This window comes from Bufo gargarizans, chromosome 2 (assembly GCF_014858855.1).
Source record: "Bufo gargarizans isolate SCDJY-AF-19 chromosome 2, ASM1485885v1, whole genome shotgun sequence".
Lineage (NCBI taxonomy): Eukaryota > Metazoa > Chordata > Amphibia > Anura > Bufonidae > Bufo > Bufo gargarizans.
Window position 1 is genome coordinate 694766521 of NC_058081.1, and position 14869 is coordinate 694781389.

General features: G+C 38.5%; 1 protein-coding gene across 1 annotated transcript in view; it reads left to right on the forward strand.

Annotated features, from left to right (window-relative positions):
- The window catches only part of LOC122928997 (sacsin-like), a 42958-nt gene extending 28400 nt beyond the window's left edge, over positions 1-14558 (forward strand). The window contains 1 exon segment of the mRNA XM_044282395.1: positions 3663-14558. Within this exon segment, the coding sequence (XP_044138330.1) occupies positions 3663-14497 (10835 nt within the window). The 3' untranslated portion in view covers positions 14498-14558.
- Positions 14559-14869: the final 311 nt, after the last annotated feature.

Below are 14869 nucleotides of genomic sequence, written 5' to 3' on the forward strand. Positions count from 1 at the left end.
CTATTCCATGCATCCACTACTCTCTCAGTGAAGTAATACTTCCTGATATTACTTTTAAACCTTTGCCCCTCTAATTTAAAACTATGTCCTCTTGTAGCAGTTTTTCTTCTTTTAAATATTCTTTCCTCTTTTACCGAGTTGATTCCTTTATGTATTTAGCAGTTTCTATCATATCCCCTCTGCCTCGTCTTTCTTCCAAGCTATACATGTTAAGGTCCTTTAATCTTTCCTGGTAAGTTTTATCCTGCAATCCATGTACCAGTTTAGTAGCTCTTCTCTGAACTCTCTCCAAAGTATCAATATCCTTCTGGAGATATGGTCTCCAGTACTGCGCACAATACTCCAAATGAGGTCTCACTAGGGCTCTGTAGAGCGGCATGAGCGCCTCCCTCTGTCTACTGGTAATGCCTCTCCCTATACACCCAAGCATTCTGCTAGCATTTCCTGCTGCTCTATGACATTGTCTGCCTACCTTTAAGTCTTCTGAAATAATGACCCCTAAATCCCTTTCCTCGGATACTGAGGTTAGGACTGTATCCCTGATTTTATATTCTGCTCTTTGGTTTTTACGCCCCAGGTGCATTATCTTGCACTTATCAACATTAAATTTTAGTTGCCAGATTTTTGACCATTCCTCTAGTTTTCCTAAGTCCTTTTCCATTTGGTGTATCCCTGCAGGAACATCAACCCTGTTACAAATCTTTGTATCATCAGCAAAAAGACACACCTTACCATTGAGGCCTTCTGCAATTTCGCTGATAAAGATATTAAACAATATGGGTCCCAGAACAGATCCCTGAGGTACCCCACTGGTAACAAGACCTTGGTCTGAATATACTCCATTGACTACAACCCTCTGTTGTCTGTCCCTCAGCCACTGCCTAATCCACTCAACAATATGGGAGTCAAAGCCAAAAGACTGGACTTTATTGATAAGCCTTCTATGTGGGACAGTATCAAAAGCCTTACTAAAGTCTAGATAAGCGATGTCTACTGCACCTCCTCCATCTATTATTTTAGTCACCCAATCAAAAAAATCTATAAGATTAGTTTGACATGATCTCCCTGAAGTAAACCCATGCTGTTTTTCATCTTTCAATCCATGGGATTTTAGATGGTCCACAATCCTCTCCTTAAGTATGGTTTCCATTAATTTCCCCACTATTGATGTCAGGCTTACTGGCCTATAGTTGCCCGATTCCTCCTTACTACCTTTCTTGTGAATGGGCACAACATTTGCTAATTTCCAATCTTCTGGGACGACTCCTGTTACCAGTGATTGGTTAAATAAATCTGTTAATGGTTTTGCTAGTTCACCGCTGAGCTCTTTTAATAGCTTTGGGTGTATCCCATCGGGCCCCTGTGACTTATTTGTATTAATTTTAGTCAGTTGACTTAGAACCTCTTCCTCTGTAAAGACACATGCGTCAAAAGATTAATTAGTCTTCTTTCCTAACTGAGGTCCTTCTCCTTCATTTTCCTTTGTAAAAACTGAACAGAAGTATTCATTGAGGCAGTCAGCTAGTTCTTTCTTCCCATAAGCCCTTGCTCTCCTCACATGAACTAGCAGGACCAATCAGAACGCAGATAACTTCCCACAGTACCCAGAGCAGTGTGTATCCTCACATACAGCTAACCAGAGACAAGCCCTGCAATTACATTAAATCAGTAAGCATTTCTTTTAACCTCTTAATAGCCAGCTGTGCCTCATTCTCTTCCAGACTGACAGGGAGGGGGTGGGAGCTACTTTAGCTGCTTATATCTCTGGTTTGGTACCAGCTTTGTATTGTCTGAAAGCTGACATTCCAAGCTTTCAGACAATACCAGAATGACATAAATCTGTTCAGTACAGGGTAAGATATTAATGATAGAAATCGAGATGATGTGAATATAGCTGAAAGTGAAAGTAAAAGCAGATTTACCCCACAATTATTCCCGACTCTATTTCTAACAGTGATTTATCTGTTGCTTGGACTAGAGCTGTCATTCTGGTCATGTATGAAAGCCTGGACTGTCAGCTTGCATACAAGATTAGTTGCATATTTCTAGCTTCTACCATTGAGAATATATCACTATCTAAAGAAGCCCTCCCCCTCCACTTTCTGCCTCAGCCCAGCTCCAGGCTGTCAGGGCTGAGCTCTTCCTCCCAGAGCTCCTCCATCTCTTGTTATAATACTGAGAAGACAGACTGCACATGGCAAGGCTGTGAGATGAGAGCTGCTGAATAGGAAAGTAGCATGCATTTGTGGGAGTTATTAGCAGGTAAAACTGAAAATGATCAAATTTTAAAGCACAAAAGCACTTATACAGCAGGATGTACTATATATAGGGAATAAAAAAAATGAAACGGCAGTTGCACTTTAAATCAGTTGTTTTCTGAACTTAAGACCACTCTGTGTATAGCTAACAGTGATATATAGAATGTTATCGATCACTGATAACACCTCCCCTGTGTACAGCTATCAGTGACTGACAGCTATCTCTGTATACACACTTACACAGAGACACACAGAACACTATCAGTTATGGACAGCTGTCTCTGTATACAAGCTTATACAGAGAATGCTATCAATCACTGATAACACCTCTCCCTGTGTACAGCTACCAGTGATTGACAGCTATCTCTGTATACACACTTACACAGACAATGCTAAAAAATGACTGATAACACCCCCCTGTGTACAGCTATCAGTGACTGACAGCTCTCTCTGTATACACACTTGCACAAACAATGCTATTAATCACTTATAACACCTCACCTGTGTACAGCTATCAATGACTGACAGCTACAGATGTCACATGGTTAGCACTCCTTTTTTTGAGAATTCTGAGTTGTGTTATCTAATCTAAGCAAAGACCTTCAATTGCTTCTCAATGGCTTTTGTCTCAAGATAATGAAATGAGTTAAGAAATTTGAGTTAACAGCGGGAGTGCTAACCATTGTACATCTGTATCTCTGTATACACACTTACACAGACAATTCTATCAGATACTATTTCGCTGTGTACAATGGAAGTCAGAAAGAGGAGAGATTTAAATGTATAAATTACATGTTTTACTGAATTTTTTCCTACAAAGCTATATATCAATCTGCTTGGCTCCTTCTGCCCTATAACATTGCAGGGTTCACGACAAACATAAGAAGGGAGTTTTGATCACAGTACTGAATGGGGTGTAATGATAAAGATGTAACTTTATCTTGACCCATGACAACAATGTTTTCCCTATCCGCTCCACAGGATAGAATGGGGCCTGTGTCCCCCATTTCAATGGAGCAGCAGACAAGCATGTGTGTCTGACACTATTCAACTCTATGGGGCTGCCAGAGATGGCCAAGAGCAAGCGCTCAGCTGTCTTTGGCAGTCCCATAGAGTTGAATAGAGTGGCATCTTGTATGCGTGCCTGACACTCTATTTAAACAGGGGAACACAGGCCCCCTTTCTAGCGATTGGACCTCCACCGATTGGAGTTGGACACCTCCCATGGATAGGGGATAAGTTGTCATGGGGCAACCTCTTTAATACTGTCTGCCTATTCAGAGATGTACTTACCCTTTCTTGTGTAAATAGCAATACTAGGTAGAGGCTAAACATCATCATATTTTTATTTTTATTTTTTTTGTACATTTAAATTATAGCCTTTTTTTTTTTTCTCTTTTCCAGGAACATATAAGAATCTTGTGTGCTTGACTAAAGAAATCATATGCAAGACATTACAAGCAGCTCTTCCACAGAAATGGCATAATTGTACTGACAAAGTTAATTGGGATCCAGCAGATTCGGATAACCCACCAGTGCAATGGCTTGCTACAGTGTGGACCTTCCTCCAGCAATATGATGACATTCTAGATTTCTTTGAGTATCAGCCAATTGTTCCATTAACGCTAATCAAAGACAATTCAAGCAGCATCCTACTAGCAAGGCTGAAAAGGAAAACCATTATTTTTCAAGACAGTGATGGCCACAGCATTGCCGAGGGCTTAACTGTAATACTGGAGAAAGCTGGTTGCATTATAATTCGAGACAAGAATGCTTGGATGTGGCACAAAAATCTGCACCTGTTCATATTGACTCCAACACCAAATAATATTCTACAAGTGCTTTCCAACTTGAACCTTGACCACATTTTGAAAGTCTTCAGGAGTGCTCCAAACAAAGATGTAAAGATGTTTTGTGACTTCTTGTCTCAAGCTTACCGCTTCACCCCATCCGAACTGGATACTTTATTGAAGTTACCAATCTTTTGCAGCGTCAAAACCATTGCATCCTCTCATTCCATGGTGGCGGTTGCCGGGTGCTTAATTGCATTGGACTGCAGCACTGTCCCAGCTGTACCTGACACTTTGGTGTTCCCAAATAGTGTGATAAAATGTAGAGATGAATCAGACAAGAGACTTCTACAGTTGATGAACATTCGATTACTAAATGCAGTAGATGTTGCTATGCTGATGGTGAAAGCAATTCAAAATGGCTCCTACGTTAATCATCCAGATAAACAAGAAAAAATAATGTTCTGGATATTGAGAAACGGATATGCCCTGTTCACTCAGAATGACCAACTGAAAGCCATGTGCAGAAACCTTCAATTTATACCTTGCAATGGTCATCTGCAACCACCATCTGTTCTTTATGATCCTAAAATTGACACCTTGAGAGTTTTGTTTGAGTCTGATAAATTCCCTCCAGTGAACTATCATGAAGATTCAATACTGATGTCACTACGAATGTTAGGATTGCTAGACTCCATACATAAAATTACACCAGAGGACGTTTTACAAATTGCTCAGCAATTGAGTCAAGCTGGGAAGGTTCCTGCTGTCATAAAAAAAGCTGACGCTCTTATTAAGGTTTGCAACAACACTACGGTTTTAACAAAGTTTAGTTCGCACAACTTGAAGGCACTTTGTAGCCTTTGTTGGGTACCTCTTATCTCTAAAGGTGCAGCCACATTAAGTGAGCCAAAAAATATGAGAAGCAATGAGTACTGTAATATAGTTGAATTTTCGATGCCTCTAACCAACCTTTTCACTGAAAAAGCAAATCAGATTCTTGGCTTAAATGATCTCCCACCTCCTGAAAAAGTTGTTGAAAATCTTAAAGCACTCAGCCTGAACTACAAGTCAACAGACCAGTACTCCTTTTATAGGAAACTACATGACATTTACAAGTATATACAAGATCATATTCATAAATTTCATAGTGATCTTCTCAAAGACGTTGTGATTTGGAATGGTAATGGTTTCTCTTCCCCACACGAGACTGTCTTATGTTACCCAGAAGGCTTGGACCTTACCTCCTGGGTGAATAAGGCGACACCTGACTTTATACCTTACAAATCTCTCTTTACTAGATGCGGAGTAAAAACTACATTACCACACAATGAAGTCATTCAAATATTGTATACATTAAAAGATCACATAGACAATGAACGTTCCGATTCTGGATCTACCAAAGACCTGAAGCTTGTAATTTCTATCTTGGACTGGATGAAGGTTAATTCTGTAGGTGGAACGGATGAGCTTCCTATACCAGTGCAGTCTGACAAGAGGTGTTTTAGCCTGAAACCACTCTCTAAAACATTGTACTATGACATGGAGAAACATGATCTATCCAGTACTTCTAGTACCAGTAATTACATGGACTATTATATTGTGCATGAAGAAATTTCCATGGCCACAGCTAAATACCTAAATATTCAGTTACTGAGCACCAAGGTGTTAAAGCCAGAGTTTTTTGATCCATGGGGACAATCCGAACCAGTGACTCTAAGAATAAAAAATATTCTTCGAGAATATAGTGAACATGTGGAACTCTTTAAAGAAATGATACAGAATGCAGATGACGCAAATGCAACAGCCTGCCATTTTTTAGTAGATATGAGACAAAACTCTGAAATACGGAAAACACTTATAGATCCTGGAATGGCTAGTTGTCATGGTCCAGCCCTTTGGTCATACAACAACAGTAAATTTACAGATGCAGATTTTATCAATATTGTACGCATTGGAGCAGCCACTAAAGAAACCCAGGTGCAGAAAATTGGCAAATTTGGCTTGGGGTTTAACACTGTGTACCATATCACAGATGTGCCCTCCATAATGAGTGGATCAAAAGTGCTTATATTTGACCCAAATGCAAACCACTTGCAGAAGCACATCAAGCAGACAAATCCAGGCATGAAATTGGATCTCCAGATTAATTCTGAACTGCTCCATATATTTGCTGACCAATTCAAGCCGTACTCCAATGTGTTTGGTTGTAAACTTGCACAGCCCTTTTACTTTGATGGAACTCTTATTCGTCTACCGTTCCGAACAGAAGAAGAAGCTAGAGAGACAGAGATTTGTCGTCAAACATTTGGTGAAGGGCAGATAAACTTGTTCATGACAGATTTTGAGAACTCTTCAGAAACTCTTTTAATTTTCTTAAGAAATGTCAAAGAAGTAACTTTAAGTTATCTCTCCAATGTTCAAAGCCCTGGATTTCAGACTGAAAAAATACATCTTCAAAAAGAAACTGTCCAAAACATTCATGTTTCTCAAACTGAGTTCTTACAACAGGAGCAGCTAAACGCATCTGAACAGTTATGTTTGCATATGGATGCCTTGGATATTAACTGCACAAGCATAGTCAAAATTTCTGCACAGAAAAATAATAAAACTGATATAGAATTCTACATTATGCAGTCTGGCCTTGGCATAAGCAAATCCATCAAGAATTTCATGCAAAATGAAAACTTATTTTGTCTTCCAGTTGCTGGTGTTGCCCTTCCTCTGAAGAAAAATCTTAGTACTGGAAAATGGACCTCTGATTTGCAAGGTTTTAAAGGGATGGTGTTCTGTTTCCTTCCGCTTCCAGTTTCTACAGGCCTACCTTTTCATATAAATGGAACCTTTTCTGTCATGTCAAATAGAAAAACCTTATGGGAAACGACTGTGAAAGGTGAATGGAATAATCACTTACTCTGTGATGCTGTTCTAGTTGCTGCCATAACTGCCTTACTGCAACTACAAATGTTGAATGGAAATGGAGATGTAGAGGACTACGACTATCACACATTTTGGCCTGACATTGCAAAAGTGAACACCCATTTTGCAGGAATGGTTAAAAGCTTTTATCGTGCAGTGGCCTTTGGATTAGAGGGCTCTTTACCTCCTCTATTTAACAGTGGACAAGAATATTGCACCATAAAACATGCATGCTTTCTAGACCTAGAAATGTTCAAGGATGAAACCACTCAACTACTTGCCAAAAAAGTATTTTCCATGCATCTGAAAAAACCATACTTGGCAGTTGAGCTCCCAGATTGGGTAAAACATGGCTTCAGTGTGAGTAACGGCTACAGCGAGCTACAGAAAAACTTCTACAACTGTGAAAGATTCTACAGGGAGATAGTATTTAAAAACCTGGACAGTTTAGATATAGAAGACCGAAATGCCTTAATAGTATATGCCATTGATATGAAAAATGAAGAACTGAACGGTTTATTGTTATCAAAACCTTGCATCCCATCATTTCATGGCAACCTACAATTCATAACAAACTTGGTGCACCCGACAGGGAAAGTGTCTGTACTGTATGACCCTGAGGAGGGATGTTTTCCTGATGGGGAAGAATTCCTTAACCAAGAGAGACTAGAGTCCCTACACACTCTGGGTTTACTTAAGGACAAACTACCTCTGAAAGAACTGATGGTAAGAGCGGGTAAAATACAACACATCTGGGGATACGATCGTAATAAAGCATTAAAACAAATAGTTTGCATACTGGATCTGTTAAATGATCTACTGAAAGAACATGGTTCAATTGAAAACAGAGACTTCAGAGACATCGTCTTCCTTCCTGCAGTGCCTCCACAAAGCAATGCCACTGAGCTAAAAGATCTAACTTTAATGAAGGCGAAAGACCTTTATCATTACAAACACAAGGCCCTTGTCTGCATGACTTGCCCAATCCTAAGCCAAAAACATTTGGAAAACCTTAAATTGCCTCAGAATTTGATGGCTTTTCTTGGCATTGATCGTCAACCATCTTTCCAGATTGTTATATCTCAACTACAGGAGGCTTACGACGGTACAAATTTGCTGAGCAGGGATCAGTCTTTTTACATTGCAAAAGAGTGTTACAGTTATTTAAATAGACTCCTGCAAAAGGAACCACACCATGCTGACCTGATAAAGCAACAAGCCTCGGCTTTTCCTTTTGTCTACATAGATAATGAATTTGTTGCCGTGAATGTGGTCGCAAAGGAAAATCATTTTGATGCCTCCCCTTATTTATATAAACTACCAAAGCATTATGAAAGTTATCAAAATCTGTGGGATACTGTTGAGATTTGTAGAGAATTTTCAGTTTTCCATTATTTTTCCATCTTGGAAAAGATGGCTGTTGAACACCAAGGAACCCCACTTTCACAGCGCAAACTTATTTTGGCAATAGATTTGATTAATCATAGCCTTGACAAAATACCAGATGAAAATGTAAGTAATTCGTTTGACACAAGTCAAGCTTTTGTGCCAGACATGAAGTGTATATTACGCCGTGTGGATAAAATCTTTTACAATGACACTCCCTGGCTTCCCTATGACAAAGATCTAAACTTCTGCCATGAACAAATTCCTCGAGCTGTGGTGTCAAAGTTGAGAATCCAAACAAGAATCCATCATACGCTTCAAAAATTAAAAGTTTCAAATCTTTCCAAATGGGCTTCCCAGTTTGGTGCGAAGGAAAAAATCACTACGCGAATCAAAAATATTTTGGGGGAATATTCTTCAAAAAAAGATATACTTAAAGAGTTGCTTCAGAATGCAGATGATGCTGAGGCTACTGAAGTTCATTTTGTGCTGGATTGCAGAAAGCATGAAACAGAAAGAGTGTTTGGACATGAGTGGCATCCGCTACAAGGTCCAGCTCTTTGTGTATACAACAACAAAAAGTTTGAATCAAAGGATATTGATGGAATTCAACATCTGGGTATTGGTGGCAAGGAGAAGGATTTAGACAAAACTGGAAAGTTTGGACTTGGCTTTAATTCTGTATATCACATAACGGATTGCCCTTCTTTCGTAAGTGCTGATACCTTAATGTGTGTCTTTGATCCTAACCTTCTGTTTTTGGATTGTTCTGATGATACCAGTCCAGGTTCGATGTTTACCGTTAATAATAAGTTCAAGGAGACATTTCAGGATGTGTATAAAACCTTTTTACCATCCATGTTCAATCTACAAGAAGGAACAATTTTCCGATTACCACTGAGAACAGCAAGTACTGTGTCAAAGTCAGAAATTAGTGACCAGACTTCCTCACTTCAAGACATCAAAGATATGTGTACAGAACTTGATAAAGATGCCAACATGATCTTGTTTTTAAATCATATTAGAAAAATCACTTTCTCTGAAATGTCAATCACTGGAACTTTTAAGGAAGTATTTTCAGTTGAAACTAAAATTGATGAGACGAATGCAAAGAAAATATGTTTGTTTCAGCAAAGACTAAGCAACTATGTTAAGAATGAGGGTTCCTTATCTGAGAGCTCACTGTTCAGGATTTCCTCAACTGCTGAAATAAAACGCAGCAGCTCAAGTACTACAACTCATTGGTTTATCGTTCGTCAACTGGGAATTGAAGACCCGAATGGTTTCAATACATTAGAGGAAGTTTCAGCCAAATTAAAGCAAAACCGTGTACCAAATGGATCCATAGCTGCCTGCCTTAATAACTCAATAAAAGGTAGGGCTTTCTGTACTTTGCCTCTTCCTCTAGAAACTGGTCTCCCGGTACACATAAATGCTAATTTTATTGTGGATGCAGCACGTAGGAACATCTGCAAGGAGGATGGTGATAGCCCAAAGACTGCATGGAATATGTTTCTCCTCTCAAATATTATAGCACCACTGTATTGCTACCTTCTCGAGTGTCTACGTGAAGAATTAACAAAGTATAGAGGAAAATCACTACATTTTCAATGTTTTGACTCCTGCAAGATATTCTTGGATGACTTCCTATCATTTTTCCCTATTAATACTGAACATGTGCCACCGGAGTGGCAAACTGTAGTTACAAGAGTCTATTTGACTGTCTATGAACAGAAACTGCTAGTAATTCCCATTTACAAAAAATGCCATACAAAAAAGAAATTTGAGGAGAAAAAAAGCGTACTTGTCAAGTGGTCAAACATTGGAAAACCCTGCATCACTGAGGAGCCATTCTTTTTAATTCCAGAGGAAAACAAGGATATTGAACTTGTACTTCACAACCTCAACATGCAGCTTGCTTATGGAAGCCTCATGTGTAAAGCTTTTAAAGAAGCTGGTGTAGATGTCCTTGAATTAAACCCACAATCTCTGTGCCGTTTCTTGAGGGAAATCACTTTACTTACTAATGGAAATTCTCTACCTGCACCTGTTGGTACTTCTGTATTCAGAAATGAGGAAAACTGTAACTCTCTATTAAAATATTGCTTAAAAGAGCATGTCTCAAAAAAAATTGATCTGCAAGGAGTTCCTCTGTTAGTTACTGTGGATGGCATGCTTCATTACTTTGATCGAGATAAACCAAAATTTTCCCCAAGATTCTCAAAGCTTTTTCCTGATGCAAGCAGTAGCTTTATACAATACTGGGATACTTGCCTTTTGGAGACCTATGGTTTTGTGAGACAATTAGATATAAAGAGTTCTTTCACTTTAGTGAAAAATCACCTGGGTCCAACGTATGAAATTTCTCCAAAATCAAAAGCACAGCATCTTCCACTTTCAAATGATGTAGCTGAGTGGCTGAAAGATCTATGGTCTTTCTTTACAAGTGAAGTTTTAAGGCAGAAGTCTGATCAGCAAAAGAAAAAGTTTGATGAAATTCTTGCTATCTTTGTTCAATGGGCAATTGTACCAGTCAAGTTTAAAATGGCATCTAGTAAACCATCTAAAAAAATTATTCTTCCTCTTGCTGATCTCAAAAACATCTGCTTTCCAAGCTCCAATGATATGACTGAATGCCTTTTGAAACTTGGATTTCCTGAATTAGATTTGCTTGTATTTCATGAGTATATTTTTTCGTATCTTAAACCCCACATGTTGAATACAGAAAATCTTGAACTGGTACTTGAACAACTAAGTTCTAGAAAAGACCTTCAGTGGACATTAACAGATTCAGAATGTGACAAGCTTCTGTATTATATCTTAAATAAATTGCCATCTGAACAAAACAAGGACATTCTTTTAAGTAAACTCAAGTCTCTACCCTTGTTTGAAACCATTGAAGGCAAAAGACATCATTTGGCTGCATTCAAAAAGATTTACCTGCTGGAGACAACATTTGACCTTAAACCTTTTCAGCTTTCTGTCCTTCATCCTTCAACAATTTACCTTAAAGATACTTATTTGAACAAGATGGTTAATAAACCTATGAACATTCCATTGATTAACGACCTAGAATTACTTGCTAATCATCTTCTTATGGATCTTGCATCCCTCAATGAAAATCAGTTACTGCACATTTTACGTATGGTTTTATATCTGGAATCTCGCAATGGTTTCCAAAGCAGGAAGGAACAGATTATCGAATCACTTAAGTTTGTAAAGCTGATTAGAGACAAATATGGAGTGCTTCAAAATGCATCCTACTTCTATGATGATGAAGTATATCTGTTTTCTGTGCTAGACCTTCAGGAGCACTTTATCCCAAATGATTTCTGGAAAATGTTTGAAAAGGGAAATAAGAGCAGATTACATGCACTTCTACTAAGTCTTGGAATGAAATGGTCACTTACAGAAAAAGATTTTATTAAATTTGCAACTAACATTGAGAGAACTGCAAAAGGCTCTTTGGACTCTTTGGGCTCACTTCATAATAAGTCTGAAGCATTGTATAAGTATTTGCTGTCCATGGATTTAGATAAAATTAGCCATACATTTGCTGCTGAAGTCAGAAACATTGCTTTCATCACTCCTTTGAAAATTAGCAAGAATTTAAAAGCACTGCATCCATCATTCACTGATCATGTTGCTACAGTTGCACTTAATGGTTCATTACTGAAGGGAAAAGGTTATGATTCATTGATTTGGACATCTATGCCATTACTTACCAACTCAAACCTAAACAGCAAAAAGATGAATGAATTCCTTAAAGAATGTGGAGCGCTGCATGAACCACCTATTGAAAAGGTCATTGACAACATTAAAAATATTTGCAAAGCTTCATGTGATCGCAAAGACTTGCAGGAAACCAGAAGTGAAGTTCTGAAGCAAATATATGACTTCCTTCAACAAAAAGGCGAGGCGATTGACATTACTCCTTTAAAGAATGTTCAATTCATTTTGGTAAATGATGAAAAGGATATTGCGTTACCAAGACAAGTAGTCTTCAATCTTCACAAAGAAAACCATTATAGGCCATACTTATATAAGCTGCCTCCATTGCTTGCATGTTATAGCAATCTCTTTCAAAAAGTTGGCGTTGAGGCTGAGTCTTCTGTCCTCCATTTTGCCAATATACTTTCTACAATTTATGCAGAGACATTGGATAAGACGGGTTTGCATGGTAATCTAACAATAACTGTCTTAAAAGCTACAAAACAACTTTTCAGTTTGCTAAAAGATAATAAAGAGAATCCACAAATCAATTCTCTACATCTTTTAGCTGAGGATGGTAAACTCTACGAGTCCTCTAGTCTGGTCTTAAATAATTGCAGATCTCCCACTGTAGCTAAAAAATGTAATTCTTTATTTAAGTTTGTTTGCACTTCAAGTATGACTTCGTCATATGACTTTCATCAACTAGAGAATCTTATGAAATGTTTGCCAAAGAAGCTTCGCCCTAGAATGCTTTCTGACATAACAACCGAGTCTCTCAATTTTGATGTAAAAGACCTTTGTTCATATGGTGATCAATGCCCATTAAAATTAAAGTTTGAAAAACTAATTTGTTCTTCTATATTTCAAAATGGTTTGGTCTGTCTTCTTCAAAATCAGAACAAAGGAAAAATTAAGGAGGAAGAGTCTACCAAGAACTGGAACCTTATCTTTGGGATGTTGAAAATAATATGTTGCTCCAAGTTGCAAACTGTATTAACATACGAAGGTAAACCCTTGGATGGTACGCAATGCAAAAAAACTGTGTTTGCAACAAAACACAAGGAAAGCGGCTGTCAAATGTATTTCCAACATAGAGACTCAATGGAGCACTATGAGATGATTCAAGTGGTACAAGTTCTTGCAAATGAAATTAACAATCTGATAGAAAATGTATTAACATATCAGTCATTACAGGTTGTTACTCAAATGCTTTCCTGCCATGATCCCGAAGACATTACTGAAGTGCTCAAAAAAAATGATCTCTGGAATAATTTTACAACTCATTGTACCTTTTCTTTACCAAATCCGGGTGATAAAATTTCTAGTGAATGGCATGATTGTTTAGATATGAGCATTGTGAATACATTCAAAGTTGATGACTATGTGGGTTACATGATTCCGTCACAAGAAGATTGTTACTTATACGCAGTGATTGTAGAGGAACTGGGTACAAAGATTCTTGGAAGCTGTGAAATTGAAATGTATCTCATAAACATTGGTCAAAATAACATCATTGAGGTCAGTGTTCTTGATTTATATCAGTTCAAGAGATCTGAAAGCCAAAGCACACAGTCTCTTATTTTGCTTGAGAACCCGCAGCCTCTCCAAAAAATGCCCTCAGACCGTCAAGAAGTTTCCATTGAACACATCAAAAAAGAGATTGATCTTTATTTGAACAAAATATGGGGATTGCCTGAAACTGAACGCAGGCAGGCCATAAGACGACTATATCTGAAATACCATCCAGACAAAAACCTTGACCAAGTGGAACTTTACACAGAAGTTTGCAAATACATTCAACTCAGACTTAAAGAAATGGAATGTGGCAAAAGACTGAGCCATCATGCCTCATCATCTTCACCATCATCAACTAACCGTTCTCGGAATACTGGCAGTTTTTCTAACTTTTGGGCACAGTGGGATAGTCAAGCATCCAACCATAAACATAGCCGTCAATACTTTTCCAGAAGAAACAGATGTAATTATGATTTTTGGAGATACTATAGTACACCCACACATCCAAAACCTGAAGAAGCAGACAGATGGTTGAAGCAAGCAATATGTGATCTGAAAGCTGCAGAACATGATGTTGGTCATGGCCACACTGAATGGGTGTTTTACAAAGTACACCAGGCTGTAGAAAAAGCTTTATTTGCAGCACAGTACATTAGGGTAGGAAAACTAGACAGAGATTACACTATAGTCCTTTTAGCAAAAAAGGTGTCCACTTACTGTAGCGACCTTCAAAGCATCCACGAGGAAGTGTCACAACTGAAAGCTTGTGGAGTAGATAAAGAAAGGACACAATATCCCAATTTCCATACTCCACCTGGTATTCCCAATAATTCTTTTTCCCCAAGTAAAGAAGAGAAGGTGATTGCTCTGGTGAAGCATATTATAAAAAAGATAGAGAGATACGTACTCGGATGAGAGAGCCTAGTGCACAACATTGCTCACTTAAAGGGACACTGACAGGCCCAATAACCATAATTAGCTGTATATATCAATGCACAGGTCTTCTAATGTGCATTAAAAACATATAAGTATCCCCCCTGTCCACATTAAGAATTCAGTTACCTCACGTTTTATAACCTGAACTAATCGCTGTTCTTTCTGCCCAAGGGGCGGGGTTTCAGCTTCTCTTGCGCCCAGCCAGCATCAGCCCAACCGCCGTTTTGAAGCGCCGCCCAATAGAAAGCTATGGGCATCGGACTCGCTTTCAGCTTCTGCGCATGCGCTCGGCACCCATAGCTTTCTATTGGGCATGCGCCGGATCTCGGAAGGTCGGGGACTGCAGAAGCC